This window comes from Tupaia chinensis, unplaced genomic scaffold (genome assembly GCF_000334495.1).
Source record: "Tupaia chinensis unplaced genomic scaffold, TupChi_1.0 Scaffold000104_1, whole genome shotgun sequence".
NCBI classification, from domain to species: Eukaryota; Metazoa; Chordata; class Mammalia; order Scandentia; family Tupaiidae; genus Tupaia; species Tupaia belangeri.
In genome coordinates, this window is record NW_006159568.1 from 1,931,840 (window position 1) to 1,946,524 (window position 14,685).

General features: G+C 49.7%; 1 protein-coding gene across 1 annotated transcript in view; it reads left to right on the forward strand.

Annotated features, from left to right (window-relative positions):
• SHB (SH2 domain containing adaptor protein B) overlaps window positions 1-14,685 on the forward strand; it is a gene marked incomplete at its 5' end in the record, with an annotated part of 162,259 nt that overhangs the window by 94,619 nt on the left and 52,955 nt on the right. The window contains 1 exon segment of the mRNA XM_014586009.2: window positions 8,012-8,227. Coding sequence (XP_014441495.1) covers window positions 8,012-8,227 — 216 coding nt within the window.

The following is a 14,685-nucleotide window of genomic DNA, read 5'->3' on the forward strand; positions in this document are numbered from 1 at the left end:
AAAAAGCCTATCTGGGAAAATTAGAGGTGAGGGGCCTACAAGCCAGCGTCTGTCATTTTCAGCGAGGCTTCTGCACACCTGTGCCAGCCTCCCCGCCCAGCTCCTCCCTGCCCAGCCGTTCCAAGGGCACTTCTCCTTAGACTTGAAATAGTGCCCTCCTGTGGCATTAGAGGCCACCTAGAAACCTACGTCCACCTGTCTCCAACATCATCGCTCACTGGGCACCTGGAAGCCCTCCATGCTCCTGAACAACCCGCTACACTCATGCTTCTGACCACCAGCCTCCGCCTGGGTTCTTCTCCATTCGTTGCACACTTTCTCTGACATACCAATGTGCTGTGACCTCATGCCTACATTCTTTAAGGCACTCCCAATTTTCCCCAGCTGCGAGCCTCTGAGTTCTCAGATCATAGGATCATGGTAACTCCCCTTCAGGAACCTGAGCTGTGTCTGTGTCCAGGACTCTGGCCCTCTCTGCCCACCTCTTACCCTTCACCCCATCCCATCATATTGAGCACTCAGTAGATACTTGGTTGTGAGGACAGCTGGAGAAGTCTGGGGCTCCATTGTTATATTCGGGCTCAGTTTCTCCAAGAACGAAGTCAAGCATTCTTTTGCTGTTCCTGAAAGGCAAGTAAACCAGTCAAGAGGTTTCTTTTGGGGCCAGCAGGTGATGTGGTGGTTACGGCATTAGATTCCCACATAGCTGATCGTGGTTCAAGCCCCAGACCTGGCAGCTTACTTTCTCCCTTTCCTTCTCTCTCCCTGGTGAATGTATATGCCCTGTAGAAAATTGGAGACTAATAATAATAACAGCAACAATAAAAAAATAAATAAATAATTATTTTTAAAAGGGGGGCTTCTTTTATTCTAACCTTGTCGACAAAAGATGTTTACTAGGAGTCAGGAGGCGGTGTGGTGATTAAGGCACTGGACTCCCACATGACTGACCTTGGTTCTAGTCCTTGAACCGAAAGCTTGAAATTCATGCCAGGTACATGTACATGCATGCCTCAAATCCTGAGAGGAGAATAGAGACAGGATTGTGGCATGGCTATCCCTCTGGCAAGTGATTTCTCACTTCTCCTTTCATTGTCTCTGTCTCTCTCCATGAGCACGTGCTATGGCAAAAACCTTTAAAAAAGTCATTTACTATAAGGTGTGTTGTATGTTATTAGATGTGTCCAGCTGCTTGCTTGCTTACTTGCTTTTTTGTTAAGGTTTTTGCCATAGAGCACATGCACTCATCCCTAGAGAGAGACAGTGAGAGGAAAAGAGAGAACTTGCCCCCTGGGGGGATGGCCATGCCACAGTCCATTCTCCTCCTGGGATTTCACGTGTTCTACATGATTTTCAAGCTGCCAGGTCTGGGACTCGAACTGTAGTCAACCATGTAAGAGTACAGCACCGTAACCACTACACCACCTGCTGGTCCCTCTAGTTGCTTTCAGAACTTGAGTTTATCTATAATAAAACAGGGTGTTTGCACTAGCTCTGTAGCCCAGACTGGCCCTGTAGCCTAGTGGTTAAGAAAGCCAGATCACACAGTTTCACCATGGTTTGAATCCCATCCCAGGCAGCAGAAAAACACACTGGGCACATGTGGATGCATGCCCCAAGTCCCAACAGGGTAGAGTAATGGAGGAGAAGGGATTGTGGTGTGACCACACCCATTGGGGAGTTGTCTTCTCTCTGTCTCTTGGTCTTTGGTGAGCACGAGCATCCCTAGAAATAAAAAAGAAAATATAATACAATAGAGATAAAGATCAACATTGAAGAAAACACAAGAGATTCTACCCATTACCTAACCAAACAAAGCTACTGAGGTTAAACATCAAAGATAACAGAGTTTCTTGGCAGCCAAGCAAAAAGGGGAGACACACACAACAGAGAACTCTCATTCTTTGCTGGTGGGAATGCAAAAGATATAGCCACTTTGGAAGATAATTTGTCGGTTTCTTACAGAACTAAACATATTCTTACCATCTGATCCAGCAATTACACTACTTGTATTTACCTAAAAGAACTGAAAGCTTATGTCCATACAAAAATCTGCACACACATATTTATAGCAGTTTTACTCATAACTGCCCAAACTTGGAAGCAACTAAGATGGCCCTCAGAAGGTGAACAGATAAATAAACGTTGGTGCATCAAGACAGTGGGACTTTATTGAGTGCTAAAAAGAAATGCGCTGTCAGAACCATGAGAACACATGGGAAATGGACTGTCCCTTTGATGCGGTGGCAATGCACTGCTCAAGATAAGTCAGATCCCACATGGTGCCTTCTTTCGAAGAGAAAGAAGTTAATTGGAAAAGGCTACATAAGGGCCCGCAGGTGGTATGGTGGTGAAGATGTTGGACTCACACATGGCCAACCACAGTTCAAGTCCTGGACCTGGCCGCTTGCTTTCTTGCTTTCTCTCTCTTTCTGCTGAGCACATGTGCCCTATAGCAAATTTTAAAAATAATAGCAACAATAAATAAAATAAGTCTTAAAAAAAAAAGAAAGAATAAGCTACATAATATATGATACCAACTATATGACCTAGAAAGGACAAACCTCTGGAGACAGTGAAAAGACTAGCCATGGCCATGGCTTGGGGAGATGGGAGACTGAACGAATGATGAACAAATACATTTTGTCTAAACCTGTTGAACCACACTAAGAGTGAGCCCTAATGTAATCTGTGGACTTTGGGTGATAATGATGTGTCCATAGAGGCCCGTCAGGTGTAACAAGTGTATCACTGTGCTGGGGAACGGAGATGATGGGAGAGTCTGTGTACATGTGGAGGAAGGGGGAATCTGGGGACCTTTCACTCACTTTGGCTGTGAACTTGAAACTGCTTTTAGAAGTTTAGGGCCAGCCAGTGGCTTGGCAGCTGAAGCCTACATGGCTGACTGAGCAGTTTAAGTTCCAGACCTGGCAACTTGAGACATGCTGGGCTCATGTGTGTGCACATTTGAAATCCCAGGAGGAGGTCGCAGAAACAGGGCTTGTGGTGTGGCCATCCCCTCTGGAAGGTGATTTCTCACTTTTTCTCTCTGGCAAGCACACATGCCTTATAGCAAATTTACCTGTGTGTGTGTATAATATTACATATTACATTATGTATATATTACGTATACATGTACATATTATTTATTGTTCATATATGATTTTATATAATACATCATTTATATACATTGAGTTGTCAGAAAAGTCATGACACATTTTTGCATAGAAAATAATACGTCATGACTTTCCCGACAACCCGATATATGTAATTTATATATATGTATTTGTTTTAATGGGGAGCACAGGGTTGGTGAATACTAGAGCACAGTGCAGTTTGTTGCTTATAGACTAGAGGAACGCTGAACCGTCTGATGCACTCAGAAGGCAGGTGGTGGGTCACACTGAGCTTGTCCTGAGTCCCTCACTCAGCTTACCGCCTGGGCCTGGCCTTCTTCATGCTCTTGGGGCAGACCTCTCCATTGCTACATGCCTGCCTGGCCCTCCAGGTGAAGGTGCCCAAGAGAAGTCTTAGGACCCCTTCCAGTTCTGATATTCTCTGCTTCTAAAGAAAGTGCTCTTTGTGTTCTTTCTCTTATGTAGTTCTACTTGCAAACCTTTCTATTCGGAGGTCAGCAGAAATCCCCACCCTGGCAATTTAATGTTTCTGCTCCCTGCCTAAGAGGTGTGAAATCATGGCCCGCCCCTCAGTAGCCAAGTTCATTTTCCATGAATGTGTCAATGGTGATGTCCAAATAGCTTCTGGCTTAACACATGTGCACCGGCTCTCTGGTCTCTGGCCCATCACGGATCGGCCTGGGCAATAAGGAGGCCTTGCCGTCAGGCAGGCGATAGTGATGTCTGGTGAGCTGACCTGGTATGGTGGCCTGGTATGGTGGCCTCTGACTTCCTGGAGCCCTCAGTGACCCTCTCCTGGGAGAGAAGATGCTCTGTAAAGGGCATTTTCCCAGGAAAGTCAGGGGCTTCCTAAACACACAAAGCTCCTGGAAGCCCAACCTGCTTAAAATCGCATTTACTTTTGTGTGTTCCTGTCTTAATTACATTTTTTTATTTTTTACTAGCATCCTTATTCACCACAGAAAGCAACTTTCAAACATAATTATGCAATTATCCCTTCCCCTCAACGCAGCAGCTTCCTGTTTGGGGTTTTCAGCTCTTTATCCTCGTGCGTCCGTACATACAGCATAGCTGTCATCAGAGTTTACGTATTATGGGCCAAATGTGCAGTGCCAGAATTCAGCAATTCCTAAGCAAGGAGCGCAATTCCCTTAGGGGCCTCGTTCGCACTGCCTAGCACTTGTTTAGAAAGCCTGCATTCTACGCTTTGCCTCTCAACACATAAACAACCTTGGGTTTTATTTTTTAGCTCAACATAATTTCATGCACGCTTTTCCATGTAGCTACATAATCTTTAGATTTATCATTTTAATGGCTGCTTAATATTCCATCCAGTTAACGTGCCATAATTTACTTAACTGTTCCCTATTGTTGGGGCCTTAACGAAAATTTGAATTCACCATGTAATACGGTGGGCGTGGGGTTGTGGGGGCTCGTTTTAACGATTACCATTAAAGCATCTCCTGCCCTAATGCGTGCTGTGACTAACCCAGCTTTGGTACGGTGCAAATGCTCTTGGAACAATAAATCCTGTATGAGAGGTGTAGGCACAAGTCCCTTTGATTTAATAGCTAATCTGTTCCCTGCACATGTCTCCCTTTTAGGCTGGTATTTATGTAGGATACCCGTCTCGTCGGAATATTGTGTAATACCAAACAGTGCATTTGGCATATTGTCCCAGGTACTTTATCACTGCTGTCGGGGACTTTTATAAATTAACCGTGAGGATCTGGGGGTGAAGTTGGCTTCTGGCTGTCAGTTCTCAGTCATTTATCCCACTCAGAGTCACTCAGTATCTGATTGGAGTGGAGCTCCAAAAGACAGTGAGCAGAGGCACCCCTGGTTATTGGGGGCCAGTGGAAGTGCATCCATCTGTGGATTGCTTTCGGGTGCTCTCAGATGAGAGGGTCACTGGAAAGTGCTTTGTAAACTGTAGAGTGCGCAGTGGTGGTTGCCGGTCCTGCTTGTGAAAGAGGATGAAGAGGAAGGTGGTTTTCCCAGCTTATCAGCCACAATGTCCTCAGCCCTCAGAGTTTCCCAGGTAGGAAACTAGTCTCACACCTCAGAACCATGTGGAGCGTGATCCAGATGACAAGGACTCTCCAAAGCAGGAAGTAGTGGGTAGATAATTTGGTAAGTTTTGTGATTTACGAAGTTGCCTGCAGTACGCTAAAGTTGGTACCTTAAAGCCACAAAGTCCTACCATTATAGAGCCCTTCCCTTTTCTCTTCGTCTTCCTCCCTCTGTTAAAAGGGAAGCTTCAATCTCAAAACTAATATGTGATCTGAGCTAATGTGTGGGACCCAATAAAAATCACAGTTTGTGAAAGTATGGGACATTGTCTTGTAGGAGACAGAAGTTTAAATGGTCTGAGTACCACATAATGAGAAGAGTTATTTTTCCCTTTTTATTCTTTCTAGAGAGAACTTTTTTTTTTCCAGTTGCCAGAAAGAGAACCTGTCCTCCCTGACCTGCAAATAACATAATGGCTACGTCACTGGACTTCCATGTAGTCGATCGCAGTTCGAGTCCCAGACCTAGTGGCTTAAAATCATGCCGGGCACGTGCGCGTGCGTGCCCAAGATCCTGAGGAGAATAAAGGAGAAGGGATTGTGGTGTGACCATCCCTCCTGGGGGGTGATTTCTCGCTTTCTGGCGAGCACACGTGCCCTATGGTAAAAACCTCTCCAAAAAATACCACCCCGCAGTGGGGTGTGGTCACAACATAATCCTTTTTTTTTTCCTTCATTTCTCCCTCCTGTCAGGATTTTGTGAGGGAGAACACACACCTGGCATGTTCCCCAAGCAACTGAGAACAGAATCCCAACCATGGTTGTCCATGTGGGATCCAGCTTCCTATATACTGTACTTAACCACTGTTCTATGGAGGTGACCCTGGTTATTGTTTTGTTTTGTTTTATTTTCCTTATTCGTGTTGGAAACCATGCACATACATATGTGTGAGAGAGGAACTCCTTTTCAGGGTCTAGTCACACCACAGTCCCCTTCCTTTGATCCTCCAGCCTTCTAGTTCCTGGATACTCATTCAGTACCTAGAGTATTTCAGGCTGACTGGGCCAGAGATTCAAACCACAGTCACCATGTGGGACCTGGCTTTTCTTGGGTAGTGCATCACCACTACACCAAGGAGCCAGCCCCCAAATTATTCTTATTTGCCAAAGAAAACATTTCCATGTTATGCTTGCACTCCCCATGAGCTCTCTGAGCACTGTGAATCTCCCTTTCAGCAGAGAAAAAGCGAGTGTTGGGCGCAGCCTCCCAGCAGGCCACAGTACCCACCTCGCTGGTTTTGTTCTCATTCGTTCTTTGTATTTCAGCATCTCTTCAGCAGAGGATAATGGCCGATGGGATGGTGAATGATTTCCTTTTAAAATGAATTTATTTAATCTAAAAGCTGAGAAGTGGAAAATAACCACCCAGGTGGTACTTGAAAACAGCATCAGTCGTGAAATCAGCATGTGACCAAGTGAAATTTGACAATTGTAGCATAAAGTTAATTAGCGGAAACACTAAAGACCACTGGCTTGACCTCATTGCTGCTGTTTTATCAAGGCGTGTGTGTGGGAACGGGGGAGGTAGGATTTTATCATCCCTAAGAGACGGCCTTGGATCATAAAGCCCAGCGTGAAAGCCGTGTTCCCACCTAGAAGGGCTGACGTCATTCGTGCGTGTCGTATCAGCTACTCTTCACGACACGTAACTCCTGTGGCCCTCCGCCATATCTCAGTGCCAGCAGGACTCTAGAGGTGTTCAGTCTGGTTAGAAGTCAGGCAGGGGGACCAGCAGTTGGTGTAATGGCTATGTCGCTGGAATCTCATGTAGTCGACCATGGTTCAAGTCGCGGATCCGGTGGCTTAAACTCATGCCAGGCGCATGTGCGTGCATACCCAAGATCCCAAGAGGAGAATGGAGGAGAAGGGATTGTGGTGTGGCCATCCCCCCTGGGGGGTGATTCCTTGCTTTCTATCTGTCTATCTCTCTCTTTCTTTCTGGCGAGCGCACATGCCATATAGCAAAAACCTCTCAAAAAAAAAAATAAAGTCAGGCAGGCTCTGGAGAAAGTAGAAATGCAGGGAAGGCATCATAGGGAGCTTCGTAGAGGAGAAAATGGTGGCTTGCTTTTTCTTTTGAAACGAGTATGTGTGGCGGGTGGGGATTTGAGCATCACCTTGACCCAGTCTCCTCTTCTTACAGGTGTAGACTGATGGTCCAAACAGGGCAGGGCTCTGCCCTAGTGGGGAAGACCCTCACTCATCTGTCAAGCAGTGGGCTGGGTGGGGGTCAGAACATACCTGTGAGATGCTCACGGCAGGGGCCTGCCTCTTAGGCTGAGATTATCAGGTGGGCCGCGGCAGGGCACCTTCTGGTGCTGCTGTGAGTTCTGAACTCCTGGGATTTTTTTTTTTTTTTGGAGAGGTTTTTGCTATAGGGTGCTATAGGGCGCGTGCGCTCGCCAGACAGACAGAGAGAGACATAGAGACAGAAAGCGAGAAATCACCCCCCAGGGGGGATGGTCACGCCGCAATCCCTTCTCCTCCATTCTCCTCTCGGGATCTTGGGCACGCACGCACACGCGCCCGGCGTGAGTTTTAAGCCACCGGGTCCGGGACGCGAACTGCGGTCGACTACATGGGCGTCCAGCAACATAGCCATTACACTAACTGCTGATTCCCTGGACGCCTGGGATTTTGAGAGCAAGCTTTGCCTGGTGAGAGCAGAAATGTTGTCTTCAAGGGGCCCAAGCATGATGAAAACAGCCTCCTTGACGGCAGCTCTGGTCTCATGGGACCCCAGGTGTGGAGGCACAAGCCACATGACCTTTACATCCCTACTTTCTTCCTTTTTCCCTGCAGAATTCCAGAGGCAGGAAAGTGTCCGGTCCCAGCACAGAGGCATCCAGTTATATGACACCCCTTATGAACCTGAGGGCCAAAGCGTGGACTCGGACTCAGAGGGCACAGTCAGCCCTCGGCTGCGGGAAAGCAAGCTGCCCCAGGATGACGACAGGCCTGCCGATGAGTACGACCAGCCCTGGGAGTGGAACCGGGTCACCATCCCAGCTCTGGCAGGTAAGCCGCAACAGCAGCTGCTCAGGAGGCAGCTCAGCACTCACTCAGGACGGGGGCGGGTGTGCAGTGGCCCCAGACTCTGGTGCTGTGTTGGAGAATCCACTTGGCCTGTCCTTTTTCCTAGTACAGCTGTGAGTCCTGAGGGAAGGAAGGCCAAGGGGAGATTCTGTGCCTGGTTTCCAGGGCCTTGGTTCCAGTCTTTGCAGTCGTCAGAAACAGCCCGAACGCTCTGATTGTCTCTGCTGTGTCTTGGTTCTGCTGGTGATGCCCTAGCTCACTGAAGTCACGCTTTCAGATTTCACAGGGAGCTTTCTTAGGAACTAAGAGAAAAGCAGTTTGCAGAGCAGCCCTGGTGGGCCCGCTGGAACCCAGTGACCCTGCCTAGTCCTGCACGGCTGAGACGGGCCTCCTGGCTGACCAGGCTGTTATGTGTCCTGCCCAGCTTTAGTAATGAGTTTGCTCAGAGCACAGTCCAGGGTTCCGTCCTGACCTCAGGAGCTGAGCCCACCCTGCCCAAAGGCCCTTCCTCTCCTCCCCACTCCCAGGCAGATTTTCTCGACTCTGGTTATCCATCACTTACCAGAACCCTTTTCTATATAGCTCATGTGGAAAGTGGATGGACCACACACGTCACACGTCATAAATGTACATTCACACTCTTTAATTCTAATCCCACTCCTCAGAGTCTGCTCCGGAGTCAGGGTCTAAAATTCAGAAAAGCATTGTTTATAATCGGGAAAAACTGGGAAGAACCTGGAGGCCAGCAGCAGGGGTTGTGGGATGCATGCGTGTGCATCCCTGTGGTGGAGGAGTGTACATCTGTTCCATGGTGCTGCTTGTAAAGAGTTTACAGCCACCTCGGGAAATGCTCATGTCTAATGTGGAGAGGCGAAAAGCCAGGTACCAAAAACCTTTTAAGCATCTAAGTCTAGGAATGTAAAAAGAGACCGTGGAGGGCCAGCCAGTAGCATGGTGTTTGTGGTGGCTGGATCCCACATGGCCAGATGCACAGGTTCGAATCCCAGACCTGGCGACTTGAGAAATACACTGAGTATGTGTGCATGCATGCCCAAAATCCGAAGAGGAGAGTGGAGCAGAGCCGTCCCCACTGGGGGGGTGATTTCTCACTTTTTCTTTCTCTCTGTCTCCAGTAACTATAACAAACTTTTTTTTTTTTTTTGGAGAAATTTTCACTGTAGGGCGCGGGCGCTCGCCAGACAGACAGAGAGAGACATAGAGACAGAAAGCGAGAAATCACCCCCCAGGGGGGATGGTCACGCCGCAATCCTTTCTCCTCTATTCTCCTCTCGGGATCTTGGGCACGCACGCACACGCGCCCGGCGTGAGTTTTAAGCCACCAGGTCCGGGACACGAACCGCGGTCGACTACGTGGGAGTCCAGCGACACAGCCATTACGCTAACTGCTGGTTCCCACCTTATAACAAACTTTTTAAAAGAGAGAGTGAGAAAGATTAAGTGACTAATTTAATTCTTAGCACATTGAAGGTCATAAAGGGAGAGATTTTATTTGCTTAAAATCCACTTTGCCTTAAATCTCCCCTTTTTTCATACACAGTTAGGCTCTTCCTCCCTCTCTAGTCCCCAGCAGTGAGGCCTCTGCCCTGCCCTCATCCTGGGCCCAGCACCTGATGTGCCAGCTCTTCTGGCACATACTGTCACAGTTCCCTGGACATACGTGCCCTGTACAGATCCCATTTTTCTGCCTAAATGCCCTTCCCTGCCTTATCCTGTCCAGGAAAAGCTGTGCCTCCTTTGAGGCCCAGGTCAAACCTTGCCCTCTCTGAGCCCTCTGGTACGTTACCAGGCAGCTCACAGGCTTCACTGCTGCCTCCCTGGGCTTGTCGAGTTTCCTGCACAGGGCACTAGTAGGACATTCGGTTCTGCATGCGTTGATCTCACCTGCCAGGCTGTGAGCGCCTCAGGGACGGCCTGTCCCATCACCTTTCTTTATCCTCAGCACCTCTGTGTCCCCAGCACCTCTGTGTCCCCAGCACCTGGCCAAGAGCTAAAAATCAAAAGGAGTAGTTCTGTGCATAAAGGTCCTTGGTCACCTCAGGTCACTCCTGTGCAATTCACAGCCTCACTCTTTTCATGTCCCCTGGGGATGGCTGGTACGGGGTTGTGCTCCCTCAAGTGTGGGAGGAGCTCGTGCCGTCCCAGAGCCTGCTCTTTGCAAACACCAGTTTGATTAAAGGACTGAAGGAGCTCATGTAGTGGCTGTCGCAGACACCAGGGGCCTGTGCCATGAGAGCACCATGGGTAAGTGTGGTCTCGCCTTCTCTTGGACTGCCCTCCTGCGGGCTGTGGTCACCCGTAATGCTCTGATCTAGTCTAGTGTCTTGCTGCTCAAAGTGTGGTCCGTAGGCCAGCCACACTGGCATCCCCTGGAAGCTGTTAGAAATGCAGGGTTTCAGGACCAGCAGTTAGCGTAATGGCTATGTCGCTGGACTCCCATGTAGTCGACCGCAGTTTGTGTCCCGGACCCAGTGGCTTAAAACTCACGCCGGGAGCGTGTGCATGCGTGCCTAAGATCCCAAGAGGAGAATGGAGGAGAAGGGATTGTGGCGTGACCATCCCCCCTGGGGGGTGATTTCTCACTTTCTGTCTCTCTGTCTCTGTCTGTCTGGCGAGTGCACGTGCCCTATAGCAAAAACCTCTTCAAAAAAAAAAGAAAGAAATGCAGGGTTTCGGGACCAGCAGTTAACATAATGGCTATGTCGCTGAACTCCTATGTAGTCGACAGCAGTTCAAGTCCCGGACCCGGTGGCTTAAATTAACACCAGGCGCGTGCCCAGAATCCCAAGAGGAGAATAGAGGAGAAGGGATTGTGGCGTGACCATCCCCCCTGGGGGGTGATTTCTCACTTTCTGTCTCTCTGTCTCTGTCTGTCTGGCGAGTGCACGTGCCCTATAGCAAAAACTTCTCCAAATAAAAAAAGAAAAGAAATGCAGGGTTTCATGTCCCACCCCAGACCTGTGGATTCAGAATCTGTCCCAGGAGCCCCAAGTGATTCTCGCGCACGTTCAAGTGAAAAGCACTTACCCTGTGGGACACCATCTTTTCAGAAGGTGCTCAGGCCAGAACTTACCCCCTTCTGCCCAAGGGTGCTTTTCGACCTTCTATACATTCAGATGTTCACATTTAGGTGTCTCAGAGTAGGTCTCTGAGCCCCCAAGTATCCATTTTGGCCTTGGCTTTGTGCCATCGAGTTGCCGTCACAGGCGTGTCCTTGTCATTCAGACTTACTGGGCTGCTGACAGCAGGTGCAGGATCACGTCTGCGTCCGCATCACGTCATGTCTCTAACCTTTGCAGGTCCTGCCCCAGAGCAGATGCTGGTTGTGCTTTCCCATCAGTCTTTGGCTCAGTTCAGGCTCCTGGGGCAGAGGAGGAGGGGGCTTCCCCCAGGAGCTGGAGGGACGCTGTGAGCAGCAGCCTTAGCCATGCCTGGTTCCCCCCGCCCCACCCGGTGTCTGCAGACAGTGTCGGATACAGTACTGGCGGGCACGAAGCACCCATGCTCTTTCCTGTCTCTGGAATAAAACTGAACGGAGAGCTGGTGGGCCGCCTTTCAGGCGCTGGGATATGGGAAGCAGCCCAATGGGTTGCTGTCATGTAGGGATGGCTCCATTTGTCCACCCAGAAGTGGAGCTGCTTGGGATCAGAGGAGAGGGTTCTTACCTGAGTCAGTCATGTGTGTGTGTGTACACACGTGTACATGTGGGTGAGTGTACATCTATGTATCAGTACATGCAATTGGACGTGCTCCTGCTTTAGCAAGTCATGGTGTTGTCCAGGAGTTAGTGTTTGGTGGGGCCCCATCCTTATCACAAAACGTATTCGAAATGCCCCCACGTGGTCTTCCTCTGCTCTCCAAAGCTGTCCAGGACAAATCCTGGGAGCCTGGGGTGCAGGAACTGTAGCTGGGGACTGCTGTTTGGGATGTCATTGGGCAAAATCCTTACCTTGTTTTCATCTCCTGTGTTCTCCAAGGCCGCATGATTAGCTTAGACAGGGAAACCTGCGCTGGAAACCTGGTCAGCAGTTTTAGATTTCCAAAGGATGTGGAGTGTGGGCACGCCCAAGGGCAGAGCAGGCCCCACCAAGGGGTCTCATGGGAATTAGGGGTTCTGCTGAGGGGTAAGAATTTCAGTGAGACCTGAGTGTGTATAATGAGCTACCCATCACTGGTTCTTGGGAGCAGAAGCTGGCGTGAGGCAGGCTAGGTGACAGGACTGGCCCTGCCCCAGAGTGTGGGCTGCTTCTGCTCCAGGGGGCATCTGTCCCTCATCCCATCCGGCCTAGCTTGCCCGACCAGAGGTGGGGAGGGGAAGAGCGATGACCTCCACTCCATCTACAACGCAGAAGTGCTCTCCACTTCACGATGCCCTGCTCTGTATTCCCTGCTCTGTGTTCGTGAGAAGAGGCCCTTTCGGAGGAATGCCCTGGCCTTCTCCACAGAAGCAGCCTTCTCTGCCAGAGGCTTTGGAGGCTTCAGATCAGCTTCAGCTCCAGATGGGCCTTTATGGAAGTCCATCTTTCCATCTTGGGGCTCCCACAGCCTCAGGGAAGGTGAGTTAGCACTTTCCAGTTGTCAGTGAAAACAGCTGTTGTAGAGCATGAGGTGGTCCCAGCTTCTAGGGAGTGAAAGTCTTCCCCTCTCAGAATTCTGGCTGGGATTTGGCATTTAATTAAGGGAGTTGGTGGGTGAGAAATTCCACAAGTTCTGCAAAGAGCCTGGGCCTTGGTTGCCTGCCTTCCCTTCAAGAAGCTGATTCCAGACCTCCCCCCAGCCCCACCCACCTATTGGGACCCCAGCCTCTATCCAGACAGATGCCTGGTCAGGTTTCACTGCTGGCTGCTGGGAGCAGGCTAAGACAAACAGCCCCCCACACCGCCCCCTAGTCCAGGAGAGGTGGTGTGGCTTCCATCAAGCCGTCAGCTTTCTTCCCACCTGGCAGACACACCTGCCTGCCCTCCAGAGTGGCTGGACTCTGTTCCTGGCCTGCTTTGAACCACCCCCTGGGAGTCTTTATAGCAGAAACTTGGGAGGCGGGCTGGCAGGTAGGTCTAGAAATGGCCTTCCTGCATCGCCACCACCCACAGATACAGACAGCTCTGGGTCCCCAAGAAGCCCAGTGTGGGTAGGAACCAGGAGCCTTGGGTGATGCCACAGTGTCCTGGGGCACTTAGTGTGGGGGTCCGACCTGCCCCTGGACTTCACGGCACAGATTGTGAGACAGACAAATGGAGTCTGCTCAGAGGATAACCAGGCAGTGAGAATCCCACTGGCTGCTCCCAAGGAGCAGGGGCTGGTAGCCTGGAGAAGCAGACACCAGTGGAAGTGGCACTGAGTTGGTGTCTTCACTGAGGAGCCAGAGCAAAGACAGAGATGGAACCAGGCCTGGAAGCCTCCAGTCCCTGACCTGGGAAATGAGACCAGTGGTCCCCTGAAGAGGGTCTGGGTGAGGCTTAAAGAACATCCTATCAGGAAAGTGCTGGCATAATTGCTAGCATTTACTGGGCCTTTATCTGTGTGTGGTCTTCTTTAATCATCACAACTACCTTCTAGGAGGTTAGTTTTCTCCTTTAACAGACAGAAGAGAAGAAATAACTTGCACAGGGTGCACAGCCCTTTGAGGCAGCTCCAGAACCATGCTCTGGTTCCATCCATATCTGGCCTTCCTAGAGCTATCCAGGACACTGCATAAACTACCATGGGTGCCTTGGCCCTGCCACAGCCCATGGGCATGTCACATGGGTCTCATCTATCTTGCACCTATTTCTCCTGCACCTGCAGCTGGTAGGTAGGCTGGGATTCTGGACTGTGCATTCCACCCCGGAGCGGGTCCAGCTGAGGATTCTATAACAGACCAAGTTCTAGAGGTTCATACTTACCTGGGGATGACGGTGACATCCCATAGCTTGGTCATACTCTGTCACAGCACAGGGAGGGGATCACACCCACGGGACCTTCTGAGGAAACCGAAGTCCAGAATGGGGAAGATAACAGATGGAGACCTTAGGACAGAGCCAGTCAGGCCATACATGGAGACAGATCAGTGTTTTCTTCTAATTCAGCGAGTTAACAGCTGCCTTTAATCATTTTGTGGTTGTGTCCAAGAAGCAAGTCATCAGAGGGCTTGATCAAAGAGTCAGATGGCAGGAGGGTACTCAAGACTTTTGTTTTAAACTTATACACACACACATACACACACACACACACACATATTTTTTTAATGCCAGAAGACATGTATGCACACATGACAGAGAAAGACAAAGCACCCCCACAAGGCCTCGTCACACTGTAGTCCTTTTTCCTCTATTCTCCTTCCTTTCAGGCGCTTAGACACATGTATGCACACTGGAACGTTTTTCAAACTATCAGGGCTGGGACTCGAACCCTGTTAGCCATGTAGGATCTGGCTTTCTGGCTTC